The sequence below is a fragment of the Phacochoerus africanus genome, chromosome 9 (assembly GCF_016906955.1).
Source record: "Phacochoerus africanus isolate WHEZ1 chromosome 9, ROS_Pafr_v1, whole genome shotgun sequence".
Lineage (NCBI taxonomy): Eukaryota > Metazoa > Chordata > Mammalia > Artiodactyla > Suidae > Phacochoerus > Phacochoerus africanus.
Genome location: NC_062552.1, coordinates 58,061,875 through 58,078,383, shown reverse-complemented (window position 1 = coordinate 58,078,383; position 16,509 = coordinate 58,061,875). Strand labels below are relative to the sequence as shown.

Genomic DNA, 16,509 nt, shown 5'->3' with positions numbered 1-16,509 from the left:
CAGGAAGTGGACAATGCCCTGATGATCAGAGCCCCTCTTGATTCTCTGGGTGGAGCCAGAGCACCTGTGTTTTCCCTGATCTCTCAGGAGCTGAACGCTGCCACAGCCAGAAGCTCTTCTGGCACAGGTTGGGTTCCACTAGGCTGGGGCCCCCACGGGCAGGAACCAGGAACTTGTGTTATTCCCCCAGGCAGTTCTAAAAAGTCTGTACCCTAAGGGCAGGGCTGCTTTGCAGCTGTTGGTAGTCAGCTGCTTTGGCCAAGTGGTTCCTGAGCTGAGGCAGGTAGTGTCCTGCAGCTTGAGAAAGTGGGCATAGGGAACAAGGCTGTCGTTGTGGATCCCATCCCTTTCTTCCAGTACCCCCAAACAATGGCATCTAGTTTCTAAACCCAACTGGGTTGCCTCTGCTTAGATGCTCTCCATTGTGGTCGCCTTATACTCTAGTCCCTCTAGGCTGTTTCTGCAGGGCCAACCCTGTTTTTTTCCCCACATAGCCAGCCCCAGCTCCCTCTTTGTGTCTGATCTCTGAGGCCAGAGGTTTAGTTGCCCACACCTGCTGACCCCTGCCTATGGTTGCCTGTTGTCTGTAGCACTGATCACTTGTGGAGGACTTAACTGCATCACAACATTTATCTAGAGCTCCTCCTGTTTTGGGCTGGTCTTGTTGCTGGTGGGGGAACTTCCCGGGGTGCAGGAGCTATTCCTCCTTCCTGATCCCTCCTGGGAGAGCAGGTCCCATCTCCTTTTCTTTTGCTTCTTTTTCTCTCCTTCTTTGTCTTTCTTCTTTCTTATGTCCTGTCTGGTTTGGTAATGTTTTTCTTGTTCTGTCATAATCTTGAGGTCTTTTGTCAGTTTTTCACAAATTTTCTGTGCAGTTTCGCATATAGTTGTATTTTCAATGTATTTGTGGGAGAAGATGAGCCTTACATCCTGCTATTCCACCATCTTAGACCTCCCCTCCTGTTCATAGACTTTTTGATGATGGCCGTTCTGGCTGGTATAACGTGGTACCTCATAGTAGTTTTGCTTTGCATTTCTCTAATAGTTAGTGATGTTGAGCATCTTTTCATGTGTTTTTTGGCCATCTGTATGTCTTCTTTGGAGAAATGTCTATTTAGATCTTCTGCCCATTTTTTGATTGGGTTGTTTGTTTTTTGATGTTGAGGCCCATGAGATGTTTGTATATTTTGGTGATTAATCCCTTGTCAGTTGCTTCATTAACAAATGATTAGCAACCTCCCATTATACTGTTTTAATACTTCAGTGTTTAAAAAAATCTTCCCTATGTGTGTGAGTCTGTTTCTGGACTATTCTATTTTACCCTATCCTGTCCTATCCTATCCTCTCTGTTATTTTTTTTTCTTTTTTGATAGCTTAAAAATATATAAATCAGCCCATAAAGTGTGAATGTAGTTCTTCACTCTCTGGCGAGTTGTATTCCATTGTCATTTTATAAATCTTCACCCTGTCTTGATTACTATAGCTTTATGGTAAGTCTTGAAATAAAGCAATAGAAATTTTCAACTTTTTCTTTTTTGAGGTTGTTTTGGTTTTCCAGTGTCTTTTGCATTTTCATGTAAATATTAGGATCAGTTTTTTTTCCTTTTCTTTTTTCTTTTTAGGGCCGCACTTGCGGCATATGGAGGTTCCCAGAATAGGGATCTAATTGGAGCTACAGCTGCCAGCCTATGTTGCAGCCACAGTAACACCAGATCCAAGCCGCGTCTGTGACCTGCACCACGGCTCATGGCAACACCAGATCCTGAGTGAGGCCAGGGATCAAACCCGCAACCACATGGTTTCTAGTCTGATTCATTTCCGCTACGCCGTGACAGGAACTCCCCAGGATCAGTTTTTAGTTTCTAAAATAAAAAAGCCTATTGGGGTTTCAATTGGTATTGTACTGAATCTGCAGATCAGCTTATGAGAAATGATGTCCTGGTAGTATTGGTCGTTCCAGTCCACAAAAGGGTATATCTCTGCATTTGTTTAGAGCTTCTTTAATTTTTTTTTTTTTGGTCTTTTTAGGGCTGCACCCGTGGCATATGGAAGTTCAGGCTAGGGGTCTAATCGGTGCTACAGCTGTCAGCCTGCACCACAGCAACAGCAATGCCAGATCCGAGCTGTATCTGTGACTTACACCACAGTTCACAGCAACATCAAATTCTTAACCCACTGAGCGAGGCCAGGGATTGAACCTGTGTCCTCATGAATGCTAGTCAGATTAATTTCCGCTGAGCCACGACAGAAACTCTTTCATTTTCTTTAGTAGAATACTATAATTTTCATCATAAAAGCTTTACAAATATTTTATTAAATTTATTCCTAATATTTTCAGTTTTTTTATACTGTTGAAAATATTATCTTTGGAGCTCCCTGGTAGCCTGGCATGTTAAGGATCTGGTATTGTCACTGCTGTGTCTTGGTTCACTGCTGTGACTCCAGTTTGATCCCTGGCCTGGGAACTTCCACATACTGTGAGAATGGCCAAAAAAAGAAAAAAAAAGATATTTTTATTATACTTCTTGTTGTTAGTATATACAGAAAACTTGCTGTTTACATATTAACCTTATATACTGGGACCTTTCCAATTTGTCTTACAAGCTCTAATAGTTTTTTAAATTTATAAGATTTCTTTGTGTATATCAACATGATATCTGAGAGTAAAATCAGATTTTTTTTTTCCATTCACTGTACTGTTTACTTTTTGTTTTTGTCTGTTGCACTGCAGTGCACCTAGAGCAAAATTTGGAATAGGAGCTTTGGACCTGATCTCAGGGAGAAAGCATTCAGTTTTTTATTTAAGTATGATGTTAGCTACAGTTTTTTTGTATATGCTCTTCATCAGATTGAGGAATTTTTTTAATTTTCTTAGTTTCCTGAGAGTTTTTTCTTAGATCGATAGTCTGTGTTCTCAAATAACCTTTTCTGCATATTTTTGGAAATGTATTGTTTAATTTTATCAATTTGGACTTTGTTTTTGTTTTTGTTTTGTCTTTTTGCTTTTTCTAGGGCCGTTCCTGAGACATATGGAGGTTCCTAGGCTAGGGGTCTAATCGGAGCTGTAGCCACCAGCCTACACCAGAGCCACAGCAACGCAGGATCCGAGCCGCATCTGCCACCTACACCACACCTAACAGCAACGCCAGGTCCTTAACCCACTGAGCAAGGCCAGGGATCAAACCTGCAACCTCATGTTTCCTAGTCGGATTCATTAACCAATGCACCATGACAGAAACTCCCAATTTTGACTTTGTATGAAAACTTTATTGAAGTATAATTTACATCCTATACCCATATGAGTATTTAGCACTATATTGATTGCTAAATTTTAAATCAACTTATATTTTTAGAATAAACCCCAATTGCTCACTATATGTTATCTTTTTTTGTGTATCATTTGGTTAAGTTTACTAACTTTTCATGAAGGATTGATACAGTTATGCTTACTATGTGTATTGATCTCTCGTTACCTTGCAGTGTCTTTGTGTGGTTTTACATCATGCTTTTGCTTCCAGCAGGGAGAAGGAATAAAAACCAGAATGCCACAGCAGTTCTGTTCTTAAAAATGTTTGCTTTCAGGGAGTTCTTTTGTGATGCAGTGGGTTAAGGATCTGGTGTTGTCACTGCAGCAGCTTGGGTTGCTGCTGTGGTGTGGGTTCAGTCTCTGGCGCAGGAACTTCCACATACTGTGGGTGTGGCAAAAAAAAGAGTCTGCCTTAAGAAGAAAATATTTAACCAGAGCCTAAACTGCTTGTATTTTATCAGAGCTTAATGGCCCTGAGGGAAGGAAAATACCTTCCATCTAGGCTTCCATCTGAAAAGGGAGGGAGAAGGGAAGTAGTCCAAATCTAGCCCCCTCTGGCCATGCTGCACCACCTAAGGGAAGGAACTGAGCAGCACTTATAAAGTTAAAATTAAGAAGCACAAGTGAAATAAAAGACTGAGACATAACCTTGGGACTACAGATTTCAAAGAACAGTGAGATAACCACAAAACATATAGTATATGTATAATAAGAATACCAGAAGGAGGGGAGTTCCCGTCATGGCTCAGTGGTTAACATTCTGACTAGGAACCATGAGGTTGTGGGTTCCATCCCCGGCCTTGCTCAGTGGGTTAAGGATCCGGCATTGCCATGAGCTGTGGTGTAGTTTGCAGACACGGCTCAGATCCCGCGTTGCCATGGCTGTGGCATAGGCCAGTGGCTGCAGCTCCAATTCGACCCCTAGACTGGGAACCTCCATATGCTGTGGGAACAGCCCAATAAATGGCAAAAAGACAAAAATAAATAAATAAATAAAAGACCAGAAGGAAAAGAATGAGTGAAAGGAGTTGAAGCAATATTTGAAGCTAAGTGATGACTGAGAATTTCTCAAAATTAATGTCAGACACCAAACCACAGAGCCAGGAAACTCAGAGATCAATCATGATAAATGCCCCCCACTCAGCCAAACAATACTTTGGTGTTTACAGAAAAATAGAAATAAAAATCTTGAAAGAAGACAGAGGAGCAGAAAAAAAACCCACCACACTTATAGGAGAACAAAGTTAAGAATTAAATTCACCTTCTCAGAATGCTTTTGTGCAAGTTCACCATACAAAATTCACCAAGGTAGAGCACATTGTAGGCTATGAAACAGACCTTAATAAATTTAAAAAAATAAAATCTTGCAATGTTCACTCTCAAACCACAGTGGAATTCGACTAGCAATCATTAAAAGAAAGAGAGCTGAAAAAAATCTCCTAATGTTTTGAGATGAAAATAAAACAATTTTTTTTTTTTAAAAAAAGAAAACACTTCTAAGTAATACCTGGGCTAAAGAAAAAATTCACGAAAAATTTTAAAAATACTTTGACGTAAGTGAAAATCAAAGTTGTGGGATGGAGTTAAAGCAGTACTTAAAATGATATTTATAGTACTGCATGCATATACCAGAAAAGAAACAAGATCTAAAAGCAGTCATCTGGAGTTCCCGTCATGGCGCAGTGGAAACGAATCTGACTAGGAACCATGAGGTGGCAGGTTTGGTCCCTGGTCTCACTCAGTGGGTTAAGGATCTGGTGTTGCCGTGGAGCTGTGGTGTAGGTCACAGATGTGGCTGAATCTGGCATTGCTGTGGCTGTGGTGTAGGCTGGCGGCTACAGCTCCAATTAGACCACTAGCCTGGGAACCTCCATTTGCCATGGGTGCGGCCCTAAAAATACAAAAAGATGAAAAAATAATAATAAAAAAAATAAAAGCAGTCATCTAAGATTCCGTATTAGGAAGATAGGAAAAAAAGAGCAAAGTAAATCCAAAATAAGCAGAACAAAAGTAATAAAGTTTAGAGCAGAAATCAATGAAATGGAGAAGAAAAAATTAATAGAGAAAAACCAACAACACCAGAATCTGGTTCTTTGAAAGATAAACCAATAAGCTTCTGTTCAGGTTAACGTAAAAAGAGAGCAAGTAATAATATCAGAAATGAAAGAGGGGACATTAATACAAAGCCCAATTGAAGCATAATAAAGGGAGTGTGAAGCTCTCTAGTCCCACAGATTTGATAACCTAGATGAAATGAACCAATGTATTTAAAGACACAATCTTCCAAAATTCACCCACAAAGAAATAAGACAATTTAAATAACTATATCTAATAAATAAAGTAAACCGTAATTTATACATAAACTTCCAAAACAAAAGTACCAGACCTGGATGGGTTAACTGGTGAATTCTGCCAAATATTTATGGAAGAAATTGGATCAATTCTCTCTAATCTTTTTCAGAGGGTAGAAGCAGAAGGCATGCTTACTAACTCATTCTGTATTGCCAGCATTATGCTAATAACCAAACCAGATAAAGATATTTAAGGACAAGGAAACTATAGACAAATCTCTCTCATGGATATAGATGCAAAAGTTCTCTTTATAATATTAGCAAATCAAATCCAATAATGTATAAAAAGAGTTACACACCATGATCAAGTAAGATACATCTCAGATATGCAAGACTTGTTCAAGCTTTGAAGATCAATTAATATAATCATCAGATCCATAGGCTGAAAGGGAAAGATCACATGAGAGATATAGAAAAAGCATTTGAAGAAATCTATCACCTATTTTTAGTAAAACCTCTCAGTAAAGTAGAAATAGAAGGGAAACTTGCTCAACTTTATAAAGACAATCTACAAAATATCTATAACTAATATGATTCTTAATGGTGAGAAACTAGTAGCTTTCCCGCTAAGATAAGGAAAAGACAGGAATGTCATATCAGCACTCTTTACCCATATTGTAATAGAAGTCCTAGCTAATGCATTAAGACAAGAAAAGGAAATGAAAATTGTATTGATTGAGAAGAAAGAAATAAAACTGTCCGTGCTTGCAGATGACGTAATTGTGTACGTGTGAAATTTGAAAGAATTGACAAACAAATAAGCAGTTACAGCAAGTTTTCAAGATACAAGGTTAACATAAAAGTCAATCATTTTCCTGGTAAATAAAGTATAATTGAAATTCAAAAATAATGTATCATATACTCAACTTTGGTCTCCTCCTCCACATTTAGTACTTAGGTATAAATCTCTAAAAATAGGAAAACTATAAAACCATGATAAGAGAAATAATTGTAGAGATATTTCATGTTCATGGATATGGAGATTCAATATTGTCAAGATGTCAGTTCTTCACAACTTGAGCTGTAGATTTGTTGTAGTCCCAGTCAAAATTCCAGCAAGTTACCTTGTGGATATTGAGCAGGTGATTCTGAAGTTTATTTGGAAGACCAAAAATTGAAGAACAAAATTGGAAGACTAACACTACCCAACATCAAGACTTATTATAGTTGCATGTTGATTAGTCTCCACATTTGTGTTTTTTTCAGTTTTCAGTTTTTTCTGTTTTACCTCGTTGTGATTTGCATTTTTCTAATAATTAGTGATGTTGAGCATCTTTTCATGTGACTGTTGGCCATCTCTATGCCTTGTTTGGAAAAATGTCTATTTAGATCTTCTGCCCATTTTGAGATTGGGTTTTTTTTTTTTTGTAGTTTTTTTTTTTTTTTGAGTTGTACAAGCTAATTCTCTTCTTTTGGATATTAATCCTTGTCAGTTGCGTCATTTGCAGGTATTTTTCCCATTGAATAAGTTGCCTTTTTGGTTTGTTTATTTGTAAAACTTTTAAGTTCAATTAGATCCCATTTGCTTTTATTTCTTTTGCCTTAGAAGTCTGATCTAATTAAGTATTGCTATGATATATTAAGGAATGTTTCACCTACATTATCTTCTAGAAGTTTTATGGTGTCATGTCTTACATTTAGGCCTTTAAACAAGTTTATTTTCATATGTGGTATGAGGGAATGTTCAAATTTCATCTATTTACATGTAACTGTCTAGTTTTCCCACCACTGTTTGTTAAAGAGAATATCTTCTCCATTGAGTATTCTTGCCTCTTTCATAGATGAATTACCCATGGGTGTGTGGGTTTATTTCTGGGTTCTCTATTCTGTTGTATTGATCCATATCTTTTTTTTTTTTTTTTGGCTGTAACACACTGTTTTGATTACTGTGGCTTTATATTATAGTCTGAAGTCTGGAAAGGTTATATCTCTCACTTTGTTCTTTATTCTCAGAATTACTTTGGCAATTCTGGGTCATTTGATGTTCTACATAAATTTTAGGATTACTTATTCCAGGTCTGTAAAAAATGGCATGGGTATGTTAATAGGAATTCCATTAAATTTTTAGATTTCTTTGGGTTTCATGGCTATTTTAATAATATTACTTCTTCCTATCCAAGAGCATCAGATATATTTCCATTTCTTTGAATCATCTTCAGTTTGCTTCACAATTGTTTTACAGTTTTCAGCACATGGGTCTTTATCTTCTTGGTTAAGTTTATTCCTTGGTATTTTTTTTTTTTTTTGGACACAATTGTATATATTTATTTCTTTATTTAATAATCTTCAAGTATGTATATATTTATTTTTAAATATTTATATGGTATAGTTGATTTACATTGTTCCTTCTATTTTTTTCTGTATAGGACCCAGCCACCCACACACACCTATTTTTTTAATTCTCCATTAGGTTCTTACCCAAGAGACTGGAAACAGTTGCCTCTGCTGAATAGCAGGATCCATCAACTATCCATTCTAAATGTAACAGTCTGCATCCACCAACCCCAAACTCCCTGTCAGTCTCTCTGCCTCCCCTCTCCCCCGTGGCAGCCACAAGTCTATTCTCCAAGTCCATGATTTTCTTTTCTGTGGGGGAATGTTCATTTGTGCCCTATATTAGATTCCAGATATAAGTGTTATCTTACGGTATTTGTCTCTCTCTTTCTGACTTACTTCACTCAGTATGAGAGTCTCTAGTTCCATCCATGTTGCTGCAAATGGCATTACATCATTCTTTTTTATGGTTGAGTAGTATTCCATTGTGTATATATACCACATCTTCCTAATCCAATCGTCTGTCAATGGACATTTGGGTTTTTTTCCATGTCTTGGCTGCTGTGAATAGTGCTGCAATGAACATGCGGGTGCATGTGTCTTTTTAAAGGAAAGTTTTCTCTGGATATGTGCCCACAAGTGGGATTGCTGGGTCATATGGTGGTTCTATGTATAGATTTCTAAGGTACCTCTATACTGTTCTCCATAGTGGTTGTACCAGCTTACATTCCCACCAGCAGTGCAGGAGGGTTCCCTGTCCTCCACACCCCCTCTAGCATTTGTTATTTGTCAACTTATTAATGATGGCTATTCTGACTGGTGTGAGGTGGTATCTCGTGGTAGTTTTGATTTGATTTCTCTAATAATCAGTGATGCTGAGCATTTTTTCATGTGTTTGTTGGCCATCTGTATATCTTCCTTGGAAAAATGTCTATTCAGGTCTTTTGCCCATTTTTCCATTGGGTCATTGGCTTTTTTGCTGTTGGGTTGTATAAGTTGCTTATATATTCTAGAGATTAAGCCCTTGTTGGTTGCATCATTTGAAACTGTTTTCTCCCATTGTGTAAGTTGCCTTTTTGTTTTCTTTTTGGTTTCCTTTGCTATGCAAAAGCTTGTCAGTTTGATTAGGTCCTATTGGTTTATTTTTCTTTTATTTCTAAGAGATTTACTTTGGGAGACTGACCTGAGAAAATATTTATAAGGTTGATGTCAGAGAATGTTTTGCATATGTTCTCTTCCTGGAGTCTGATAGTGTTTTGTCTTATATTTAAGTCTTTCAGCCATTTCTATTTTCGTGGATGCTGTGAGGGTGTGCTTTAGTTTCATTGCTTTGCATGCAGCTGTCCAGGTTTCCCAGCAATACTTGCTGAAAAGACTGTCTTTTTTCCACTTTATATTCTTGCCCCCTTTGTCGAAGATTAATTGACCATAGGTGTCTGGGTTTATTTCTAGGTTCTCTATTCTGTTCCATTGGTCTGTCTGTCTGTTTCGGTACCAGTACCACACTGTCTTGATGACTGCGGCTTTGTAATATTGCCTGAAGTTTGGGAGAGTTATGCCTCCTGCTTGGTTTTCATTCCTCAGGATTGCTTTGGCAATTCTGGGTCTTTTATGGTTCCATATAAATTTTTGGATTGTTTTATTTGATTTGAAAGAGAACTGCACAAAACAATAATTATCAGCCTATGTTGCTGGATACATAGTGTGTCAAGAGCCATTCTTACAGATGATAAAGAGTATAAGCAAGATGACGAGACTAAAAGTGGGAAGGCAGTATATAGTACAATTTAAATTCTTAGTAAAATGGGTCAGTATTTAAAAAATAGATAACCAGAATTTAATTGTAATAAAGTACCTGAGAGAATTCTTTTCAGATTTATCTCTCACTATTCCCATATTTTAATCTTTCATTCCAGCAAAAGGGATCTGAATGTTGTTTCCTAAGTGTGACTTGTGTTGCCCTGCATTTATAGCATTATTTTTTCACTTTTTTGTCCTATTAATGGCATTTTTTTTCATGTATTCAGACACTGTCTTTCATTGCATTTCATTGAGGAAACTTCCCTTAGCATCTTAGGTGGAAATGAGCATTTGTATCAGTACTCATCTGTCACTTACTTAGCTTTATTAAATTATGTATCTTTTAATGCTTTATATTCCTCTTCCTTCTAGAGAATAAATACTTTGAATATTCCTGCTATGTGTGGACCCCATCCATGCTATGTATATAAAGCTTATTATCCCCCATAGTCGTCTAGTTTATACAGAGTAGGGATTCTAGAAATAAGTATTTATTTCTAAAGTGAAATCAAGACAGGATTCAAGTTAATATGGTTAACTATCACTTCAGGTAAAGTTAGGATTCTTTTGGATAGTAATTTTCTAGTTAGGTGTGCATGAATAGAAGAATGTATTCAATACTTTCCATTTGAAGCCCCAGACAAATATGTTTTCATATAATAGACATATTATCCCCAAGCCTCAATTTCTTATTTATAAAATGAATACAATAGCATATTGAGTTTTTAGAACCTTATGAGACAGTGTTCCTGGCACAATGCTTGGAACATATTCAACCATGCATAATTGTTACTTTTTCTACCTTTCATATGGGGTCACAATTACTGGCAGTTTGAAAAGTGGTATTTCCCCCTTTTTGATATACCTTAATATTTTGGCTGATAGCAATGAGCGTGTACAGGTTGAAACAATACATAATTTATGTTTAATTATAATTATTTCTTCATTTCCAAGTATAACCTGTGCTAGATTGCATTTTTCTGTTTTTTTCCCCTGTTTTTTTTGTTTGTTTGTTTTGCTTTGTTTTGTTTTGTTTTTAGGGCCGCATGTGCAAACATATCAACATAAAGTTCCTGGGGTAGGGATTGAATCAGAGCTGTAGCTGCCAGCCTACACCACAGCCATAGCAACGCTGGATCCTTAGCCCACAGAGCAAGGCCAGGGGTTGAACCCACATTTTCATGTGTCTGGTTCTTAATCTGTTAAGCCACAATAGGAACTTCTAGATTACTTTTTTATCACTTGGCTTATTGAAATTTGCATCTTTCAGATGTTTTATGAGGCAGTTTTTATTTTTTCACTTGTCATTGGTGTACATTGTGACTAATTAATGGGCCAGTGGACTAATACTTTGAGACTAGAATTCTTTGGGTGAATGGTTAGAATTTAAATTAGCCTCCAAAAAGGGAAATTGGCAAATTAAGTTTTGTTTTTTCTCATTTTATGTATTTTATGTTTTTATTCTTTTTGACTACCTTATTTCCTTTTTTTAAAAAATTGAAGTATAGTTGATTTACAGTGTTGACAGAATTTCTGCTGTATAGCAAATGAGTCAGTTATACATATATATACATTCTTTTTTATATTCTTTTCCATGATCATCTGTCCCAGGAGAATGTTTATAGTTCCTGGTGTTCTACAGTAGGTCCTTGCTGTTTGTCATTTTAAAAGTAGTAGTTTGTACCTGCTAACCCCAAACTCCCAGTCTATTTCAACCCCTCCTCCCCTCTTGGCAACCACAAGTCTGTTCTCTATGTCTGTGAGTCTGTTTCTATTTTATAACTTGGTTCATTGGTGCCATATTTTGGATGACTTATAAGTGATATCATATGATATTTGTCTTTCTCTTTCTGACTTAACTTTGCTTAGTATGATAACCTCTTGTTGCATCCATGTTGCTAAAAATGGCATTATTTCATTCTTTTTTATGGCTGAGTAGTATTCCAGTGTGTGTGTGTGTGTGTGTGTGTGTGTGTGTGTGTGTGTGTGTGTGTACAAACATACTACATCTTCTTAATCCATTCGTCTGTTGATGGACATTGACTTTGTTCCATGTCTTGGCTATGGTGAATAGTGGTACAGTGAACATATGGATGAATGTTATCTTTTTGTTTTATACTTTTTTCCCCTATATATATCCAGAAGTGGGATTGCTGGATTATATGGTAATTCTATTTTTAGTTTTCTGAGGAATAGTTTCTGTAGTGACTATACCAATTTACATCCCCATCAACAGTGTAGGAGGATTCCCTTTTCTCTGCAACCTCTCCAGAATTTGTTATTGTTATGGCCATTCTGTCCATCGTGAGATGGTACCTCGTTGTAGTTTTCATTTGCATTTCTCTAATAGTGATGCTGAGCATCTCTTCATATGCCTTCTGGCCATCCCTGTGCCTTCTTTGTAGATAAGTCTTCTGCCCATTTTTCAGTTGTGTTGTTTGATTTTATGTTGTTGAGTCTTATAAGTTTCTTGTATATTTTGGAGAGTAAACCCTTGTTGGTTGGCATCATTTGCAACTATTTTCTCCCTTTCCATAGGGTGTCTTTTTTAAAGAATGGTTTCTTTTGCTAAGCAGAAGCTTATAAATTTGATTAGGTCCCATTTGTTTATTTTCATTTATATTTCTATTGCCTTGGGAGACTGACCTAATAAAACATTTGTAAGGTCATCCTTAATGGACTGCTATAGTGACATCTGCTTAGATTGGTGACCTGTTGATGGCTGTTACTTACTGGTAAAGGCAAACTGGAGCATACGTGGACAATGACAGAGAAGTGTTATCTCAGATTTTTGCATACTTTTGGTATTTAGTCAGTATAAATAACAAGAGCAAAAGAAAACAAATATTTTGAGTGTGTGATCAGATCATTTCTGCTGACTTAAAATTATTTTTTGGTGTTCCCATTGTGGCTCGGCAGGTTAAGAATCGAGTAGTATCCATGAGGATGCAGGTTCCATCCCTGGCTTCACTCAGTGGGTTAAGGATCTGGCATTATCATAACCTGTGGTATAGGTCATAGACATGGCTTGGAGTCAGCATTGTTGTGGCTGTGGTGCAGGCTGGCAGCTGCAGCTCCGATTTGACCCATAGCCTGAGAACTTCCATATGCTGCAGGTGCAGCCCCAAACAAAATTATTTCTGGAGTTAAATGACTCTTTTTACCTTTATTTAATTTTGCATTATATATCTCTTGAGGTACATAGATAATCAGCCACCTCATCCAACTTGTAGAAACTTAATATGCTTTCAGTTTTAATTACCCAGCTTTTAATCATTCTGAAAAATAAGCACTGTTCTGTACCATGTCTGTAAATTCAGACATGTTTTTATGACTCTCTTTTCTATTCTGTGAGGAAATAGGTATTTTTCAGTCTTTTTTGATAGCATTTACAGCATTTTAAAGAAACAGTCTAGCAATCAAAGTGTTAAAATTAGTGTGGTAATGTTCCTAATACTGGGAGAGGAAAAACACAGAGTTTTAGTTTGTTATAAAAATTAGATGCGAAGTAACTAACAGTGGTAAAACTCTTTTCTTTCCAGGGCCAAGGAATATGAAAGTTTAATGGAAACAAAAAATTCTGGCTCGGATTCACCCTATAAAGCAAAGTGAGTATTTAATCCTACATTTTAGTTCTTTGTCTCTTCAGACTCTGCCTATAGCAAAAGTTTATCTAAACCATCATTGTATGCCTGTGGTCATGGACTCGTATATGATGCTTAGAATTTTATTCTCCTAACACAGTCGTATCCACCTGGGGTTGATTTTGTCAGAGGACATTTGTTCGTGTCCGGGGATATATGATATTTTGGTTATCAAAACTTGGGGAAGTGGTGCTGCTCTACAAGTGTGTAGAGGCAAGGGATACTGTTAACATTCTTCAGTTTAAAAGACAGCCCTCCACAGCAAGATATTATCTCATCCAAAACAATAATAGTGCTGAGGTAGAGGAACCCTGTTCTAACAGAACAGTTCCTGGCAAGGTTATGCTGGTTCTTTCTCTGAGGAGATGGTATTCAAGACCGGCACAACCTTGTTGTGAGGGCACTTTGCAGATGAGGATTTTGATTCCACCACTGAGTATAAGTGTAACTACTAAGTGTAATATGTAAGTAAAGAAATACATCATCATTTTGCTTCTCTCAAGTAGACCCCATAAGAGACCAGTGAGAAAAGTGCCTACAGAGCACTGCTGATAGGAGTGCAGACTGGTATAGTCTTAGTGAAAGGCAGTATAAATCTGGAGCTTAGAACCTGTTTAAAAACTGTTTAAATATTTTTTATTTATTGTATATATGATTACATTTTAGCACTTGAAGTTGTATTTTATTTATTTTTTAACCTTTTTTTATTGATGTACAGTTAACTGAAAATGTGTTAGATTCAGGTGTACAACAGTGATTCAGTTTTATATAGATACACATATGCGTGTGTGTTTATGTATATATGTCTATATATTTATTCTTTTTTAGATTTGGTTCCCTTGTAGGTCATTGGAAAATACTGAATATAGTTCCCTGTGCCATACAGTAGGTTCTTACTATTTTATATGTAGTCCGTATCTGTTAATGTCAAGTTCCAAATTTATCCCTCTTCCCTTTCCCCTTTGGTAACTTTAAGTTTGTTTTCTATATCTTTGAATCTGTTTCTGTTTTGTTAATAAGTTCATTTATATCAATTTATTAGATGCCATATATAAGTGATACATTATGACATTTGTCTTCCTTTGTCTGACTTCACTTAGTATAATAATCTCTAGGTATATCCATATTGCTGCAAATTTCATTATTTCATTCTTTTTTGTTGCTGAGTAATATTCTGTCATTACCACATCTTTATGCATTCATCTGTTGATGTGCGTTTAAATTGCTTCCATGTCTTGGCTATTGTAAATAAGGCTGTAGTGAACATTGGGGTGCGTGTATCTTTTTGAATTAGTTTTCTCCAGATACATGCCCAGGAGTAGGAATGCAGGATCACATGGTAGCTCTATTTGCAGTTTTTAAGGAACCTCTATACAGTCCTCCATAGTGGCTGTACCAATTTATATTCCCCTCAACAGTGTAGGCAGATTCCTTTTTCTCCACACCCTCTCTAGCATTTATTATTGGTAGACTTTTTATTAATTAATTAATTTATTTATTTAGTCAGTCTTTTTGCCTTTTCCAGGGCTGCACCCGCAGCATATTCAAGTTCCCAGGCTAGGGGGTCTAATTGGAGCTATAGCCGCCAGCCTACGCCACAGCCACAGCAACACGGGATCCGAGCTGCATCTGCAACCTACACCACAGCTCACAGCAGCGCTGGATCCTTAACCCACTGAGTGAGGCCAGGGATTGAATCTGCAACCTCATGGTTCCTAGTTGGATTCGTTAACCACTGAGCCATGACGGAACTCCCTTGGTAGACTTTTTAATAATGGCCATTCTTACTGGTATGATGTCATTATAGTTTTGAATTGCCTTGCTCTAATAATTAGTGATACTGAGCATTTTTTCATGTGCCTGTTTGCCATCTATCTTCTTTGGATAAATGTCTATTTAGATCTTCTGCTCAGTTTTTGATCCAGTCATTTGTAAGGGAACATGCCTCAACATAATAAAGGTCATATATGACAAACCCACAGCCAATATTATACTCAGCAGTGAAAAGAAGAAATATTCTTGCCTGTCAGATATAAGACCATCAGATTATTACTTTTATTTATTATTATTCTGGAGCTATTAGCCATTGCCATTTTAAAAAAAAATAGCAAAGAAGTTAATAAAATTAAGATTATGTCAAGATTATTATGATACTGTGTATATGGACAACCCAGAGAATCAATAGAAAAACTAGGAAAAACAAGAATCAATTCAATAAAGTGGCTGGTTAGCAAATTAGTGTGACAATATTAATAGGTAATGTTTATTGAGTCTTTATGCCAGGCTCTTTACATGTGTTGACTCATTTATTACTCATATCAACGCAATCAATTTCATTAGGAAACTAAGCCCTAAAGAGGGTAAGTAACTTACCTGGGATTATGCAACAATATATCCAGGATGCAAAAATTGATAGCTTTTCTTTCTGATTATCAGAAAATATAAATATCATTTACAATAGCAAAAAAAGTAACCTTTTAAGAATAAACTTAACAATAATTATGAAGACTATAAAAATACACCTTTAAATGCTAACAAGAGAGATATAAAGATGACTTGTGTAAATGGAAAGTCAAATTATACCTTTGGATTGAAGATACCGTATAGTAAATTCTCCTACAAATACAATGCAATTCCAGTCAAATAACAATCTTCTTAAAAAATAAAGGTAGAGTCATTTTAAAGAACATGGAAAAATAAATGAACCTTTCTAGGAAAAAACTTTTAAAGGAGAATGAGGTAGGATTCAGCTAATAGATATATAGTTAAAATAGTTTTATATTAGCATGTAAATAGTAATACAAATTAATGGAAGAGATTTTTTTATAAAACAATCTAGAAGTATACCCAACATTTTAGGCAGTTTAATGTAGGTATTGGTATAGTGTTTGCAGAGATGGCCAGAATTTGTTGAGCCATTCCTTGAGGCATGCCCCTTTGCAATGTAATTGTACCACTTCTCCACCCAGGGATGGACTCTATTTCCCTTACTCTTGAACTACTTGTTCCGGGCGTTTGACTTGTTCTGACCCACAGTCTACTGCAGAAGCAATATATGACTTCTGAGCCTTGGCCTTAGAAGTCTTGAGGCTTCTCACAAGCTTGCTTTCTTGCTCTCCTCTGACTGCTGTGT

The 16,509-nt window shown here is 36.6% G+C and overlaps 1 protein-coding gene across 3 annotated transcripts in view; it reads left to right on the top strand.

Annotated features, from left to right (window-relative positions):
* The window catches only part of SCAPER (S-phase cyclin A associated protein in the ER), a 411,590-nt gene that overhangs the window by 177,760 nt on the left and 217,321 nt on the right, over positions 1 to 16,509 (top strand). For all 3 annotated transcript variants that reach the window (XM_047796974.1, XM_047796976.1, XM_047796975.1), the window contains one exon: positions 13,275 to 13,340. In XM_047796974.1, the coding sequence (XP_047652930.1) occupies positions 13,275 to 13,340 (66 nt within the window). The remainder of the gene's footprint in view (positions 1 to 13,274; positions 13,341 to 16,509) is intronic.